Below are 5,432 nucleotides of genomic sequence, written 5' to 3' on the forward strand. Positions count from 1 at the left end.
TTCATGTGGATACCTGGGGACCATACAATAGTGCTACATATGATGGCTTTAAACATTTTCTTACAATTGTTGATGACTTCAGTAGAGGCACATGGACCTACCTACTAACCAACAAATCCAATGCATTCACTATTCTAAAAGGTTTTATAGCTATGGTAGAAAGACAGTTTAACAGCAAGGTGAAAACTATAAGGTCGGATAATGCTTTTGAATTGGGAAGTGGTAAAGTTCAATCAGAATTTTTTGAGTCACTAGGTATTATTCATCAAACCACTTGTGTGTCCAGACCACAACAAAATGGAGTTGTGGAGAGAAAACACAGGCATCTTTTAGAGACATCCAGAGCCTTGTTATACCAATCACACCTGCCTATATCATACTGGGGTGAATGCCTTCTTATAACGACCTATTTGATCAACAGATTTCCTTCAAGTGTCTTAAAGTTTAAGACTCCTTATGAAGTTCTTTTTTCAAGCAAGCCAAAGTACTTTAACCTTAGATGCTTTGGGTGTTTATGTTTTGCTTCTACTGTCTCAAATCAAAGAACTAAGTTTGAACCAAGGGCTATACCTTGTGTGTTCTTAGGTTATCCTCATGGAAAGAAGGGTTACAAAGTGTTGAACCTCGAGAATTTGAAGCCTTTCATTTCTGGAGATGTTGTATTTCATGAAGAATTCTTTCCATTTGCTTCTATTAATTCTAATTCTTCTTCTGAGATTTCTTTACCCACTGATCCAGTTTCTGCAAGTCATCAGACTCCTGAACCTTTACCTTTTGCTATCAGACCTCACACTAAAGCTTCCAAAGAGGCTACTGAATCATCAAGTGACTTCTGTTCTTCCCCCATTTCTTCAAATCATCCTAGTACACTTATTCCCTCTATCTTTACTTCTAGTTTCTCTCCAGATTCTCCAGTAACATCTAGTCAACCACATACATCTGCACCAGTTTTTCCTTCTTTGGATTCTGATTCTATGATGGATGTTCTTATTAGGAAGTCTACTAGACCACACACAACTCCATCTTATCTCAAGGATTTTATCTGTAATGCACTCCAACTCACAGATGTTAGCAACTCTTGCTTACTCACACTAGTTACACCTACTTGTATATCTTTCAGTGGACTATCTTCTACCAATCAACATATGCTAAACACATTGTCCAATATACAAGAACCTACGGACTATTTACAGGCAACACATCACCCAGGGTGGCAAGAAGCAATGAATAAAGAGATTGAGGCACTTGAACTTAATAAGACTTGGGAAGTGGTTGAATTACCACCCGGGAGGAAAGCTTTACCATGCAAATAGGTGTATAAGGTTAAACACCATTCAGATGGGAGTGTGGAAAGACTAAAGGCAAGATTGGTCATTAGAGGAGACATACAAAAAGAGGGAATAGACTTCAATGAAACTTTTTCACCTGTGGAGAAGATGACCACAATCAGATACATACTGGCCACTTTTTCACCTGTGTCATTTCCTGTTTTTCAGGAACGGACGAAGCACGTTGAAATCGATTGTCATTTTGTACGCGACCAATACCTTGCTGGGCTGATTTCGTTAACCTTTGTTCGATCTTCTGCCCAGTTGGCAAGTTGGGTGTGTTTTCTACCCCCCTCCAACTTGAGGGGGGGTGTTGGAGTCGATGAAGATGACAGAGGCCATTCGGTTTTGGACGTGAGGGTTTGAGGTGGTATTTTGGGCCTTGGGCCTAATTGTTGTGCTACCTAATTGTTGTGCTAACAATGCTCCAACAATTGGGCCTGGTCACCCTTAGCCCACTTATGGGTCTGCCCTATCCAACTATTGTAAGAACATAGTGTATAGCACATGTTGTTTTATATTTTACTTATTTTCCCCATACCTTTGTATTTTAATTATTTTCTCCATCCTTATATTTCTTTTATGTACAACTTTATCCTAGCTAATAGGACATTGCTACTTGACAATGTAGTATGTTGCCCTAAAACATTCATTCTGTATATAAAGTTGGGGTTGTACACTTAATACAATTCAATCGTTGAATATACAAAAGCAGAAATCTTCAATTCATTCTCTCATTTTTCACTCCTTGAAATCAAAGTGAGGAGCCCATGCCTTAGTGATCACCGGCTTGGTATTGATTGTACTTGGCCCTGAATATAACACTTCATTCCTTTCTTTTATACTACTAAATTTAACAATAAAGAATCCTTCATTGTGATAGTATACTTTTGGCTTTGTTACAAAATTCCACTGGAACGCGATAAATCTTTCAACAACTCCAATACTAGGTGTATCTCCAATTACGTACATGATTACCGCCTTCCTCCATTTCTCTGTTTCCTTCTCAACTTCAGCTTGCTGCAATTCTATTATTTTTTCCCCATTGTGTATCATTGGAGGTACATAGGTGAGCCACATTCCTCTAGCCACATAGGTATTCCTTGCCACTAGGTTAGCCCATGGTTTGGATTCAGTAGTAGTCCTTGTCCCAGCTGCTTTGGCTTTCTCACACCCAGTGTCTCCAGTTCCTTTGCATCCCTCTTTGTCTATCACCAAGACATGCATAGTTCCTTTAGGATTTACACTCAATTGTAATTTCCTTTGAGCGCTTAATCCTTCGCTGTGTGATTTGTTGCCAGCATTTCCCCCAATATCCAGCAATTGATCCATGTTATTATTAGGGCCAACACTTACCCCTGCAATCGTCTTACTCCCCTGCCTGTTTGATCCATCAACTTCAGGGTGTATTCCTTCTATCTGCTTGTCTTTGTTCCCGCTCTCTGAGCTGCGATTTTGATTTGCAGTTGAAGCACTCACCATCAATCCTCCAATTGATTTTGGAGTAATCATCCCCTTCTCGCGAATCAGGGTTTCGTGTGTTGGCGTTACTTTCACTTATTCTCCATTTCGACTAGCTGATGCTATGAATTTCGCTAATTAAACCTTTGTACTGCTTTTCTTAGGTCTTCCTCTGCCTCCCATGGCCGACAGTGCAAGATAGCAATCACACTAAATTACGCCGAGAGCACGAAAATGAAAGGGAAGACGTTGTTTCTTCCAATAATTCGCTTTGTGATTCTTTTGTATCATATTTGGACAATATAAATTTCGACACAGAATGAATCCTCTTCCCTCTTAGTTACTAGCTCTGCCCCTGTTCTTGAACCTTAGAAGATATTTAAGAACAATAACTGTGGTACCAAATTAAATGGCTTTATATGGGTTGAACTCAAGAATTCAATCATGTCACTCTGCACATGGGTGCCGGAACTTACATGGGAATCATACAATGTCGTTGTCATGGTTGGAAAATACCATCTTTTATATATGCTATACGTGCAATTTTAGAGTAACATGACATTAAACACTACAAAATGTAATTTATTAGGTATCACTGGCAGTAGAATATCGTCGTAAATTCATAGCAAACAAAGGACGACCACTCAATGTCACCACGAATTTAGCTTCTAAATTAAACCACCTTAGAGTCTTTAGATTGCGCTTAATTTAAGGTAATTTATTGATATTGGATTTCTGGAAAATGGTAAAACTGTCAACTTAATTTAGATGCTTGGTAGAAATTATTGCAGAATTATACACCATAATTATTTGTTTTAGATTATTTACCCGATACGACAGGGACATACAAACAGAGGACATGCCGATCAAAATAATCTCTACAGATGATTGCAAAAATACTAGTACAATTATTTCATAAAATATCACTAAAACAATCAGTGGCTAAAACAAAACTGAATCCAATACAAGCTGGTATACAAAATTAAAAATTGGTCCATCGCAAGTTATTTTAATCGTAGTATAAACTCCAATGTATTAAAGAGAAAACTCAACAACCTCCTCAATTCGATCGGCTAATTTAAAGAAAAATGGCCAAGGCAATCGAGGATAAACCGAGCAGGAAACTGGCAAACACGGTCGTTGAGGATGAAGGAGGAGGAGGAGGAGCAATACCACCAGGAACAGAACCTGAAGGTCCAGCAGCAAATGATGTAGGTGGGTTGGCTCCTGGAGTACCAGTACTGCTGGATACTGTAATGGCCAATTTCTGGCCATTTTGGCAATGCCGGCCAAAAGTGCAAATGTAATAGCGTTCTCCAGCAGAGTCAAGAGTTACATTTGCTGGTCCACTCACTATAGCACTGCCTATGGCATTTTGTGAACTGCACCCATCGAACGAGGCTTTTGGTACTTGTAATACGTCATGTGTGTTGGTCATAAAATTGAAAACTGTTAAAAAGAATTGACAAGAAAAGCTAAGTAACATTATAGGAGACTAAATTTAGCTTAAGCCAAAGGTTATAGCATATCTCAAAGTAAAATGGAAACACAGAATTAAGCATACCTAAAGTGTCACCAACCATAAAGGTTTTTCCAGCAGCCCAGTTTGTGTAAGCTGATGCGCCACTACTTGGTATGGTCCAACCTTCGTTGTCCCCGACCACATGCGCCGTTTGGGCTGTCGTGAGTTGAACCAAACTTGCCAAGGCTAAAGCACCAAACAGAACCATGCGCATAATCATGTCCATGTCTCTGTTTTTTGGTTGCTTTTCTTTTTAAAGAAGATTTTTGGAAGAAATCCTATCAGAACTGAGGAAGTGTTTGGTGAGATGCCTACAGCAATATGGCTTTCTATATATAAGAGAAGGATTTTGAATTGGTCTAAACTCTTAACGTGTGCATGGTGCTAGGTCTTGAATTTCAAACGTAGAAAAAGTGGTGGGAAATCAAAGCAGGAATTTAATGCTTGTTGGACAATTGGGACATAATAAAAAATGAATGAGCTAGAAATAAGGACCCAAAATAGAAAAGTAGAACGCGGCTAATTCAACTCCCAAACACAATCAAATGAAGCAAGTCAATATATATGGACACTTGACTTGAGCCTTTCCTATTACGATACGTGGGAGTACTATTTTTGCTATACTATTTACGAAGTTTATATATAGCTGATAGGTAAGTTCCTCAACTATATTAAAACATACCAACAAAAAAAATCAGAGTAAAGCTCTTTTAGATTTGATTTATTTTCAAAGGATGGTGATAATTGACTGAGCACATTCCAAACAATATTAAAGTCCTCCAAACGACGTTCAATAAATTGATTTTCTAAAATATAGCTTCTAGAATTGTGAGACCTTTTAGTATTGCCAGGGTACTTGCTGAAATGTTGGAATTTCACTTTCCAAGTTTACACTTCTTACTTTTACCTGTAGCTTGTGATTAACTGAATTTTAGGCTTTTCTAATTAATATATGCTGAGAGTCCGTTAGTGATAAGGGCAAATATGAGACAATTTTCTGACGACAAGGGTATGAATCAACCCCAAATATAATACATGATAAAATTGAATAATTTCTATAGTGCAGACAAATTTGGATCTTAATTTTCCCTTAACTCAATGCTATGATAGTGTAATAAAAG

General features: G+C 38.1%; 1 protein-coding gene across 1 annotated transcript; it reads right to left on the bottom strand.

Annotated features, from left to right (window-relative positions):
* Window positions 1-3,649: 3,649 nt before the first annotated feature.
* Window positions 3,650-4,615, bottom strand: LOC104231389 (cucumber peeling cupredoxin-like). Its single transcript, XM_009784379.2, has 2 exons — window positions 4,354-4,615; window positions 3,650-4,238 (listed from the first exon to the last, which is right to left on the bottom strand). The coding sequence occupies exons 1-2, from the start codon at window positions 4,535-4,537 to the stop codon at window positions 3,868-3,870; spliced, it is 555 nt and encodes a 184-aa protein (XP_009782681.1). The 5' UTR covers window positions 4,538-4,615; the 3' UTR covers window positions 3,650-3,867.
* Window positions 4,616-5,432: the final 817 nt, after the last annotated feature.

This window comes from Nicotiana sylvestris, chromosome 3 (assembly GCF_000393655.2).
Source record: "Nicotiana sylvestris chromosome 3, ASM39365v2, whole genome shotgun sequence".
NCBI lineage: Eukaryota > Viridiplantae > Streptophyta > Magnoliopsida > Solanales > Solanaceae > Nicotiana > Nicotiana sylvestris.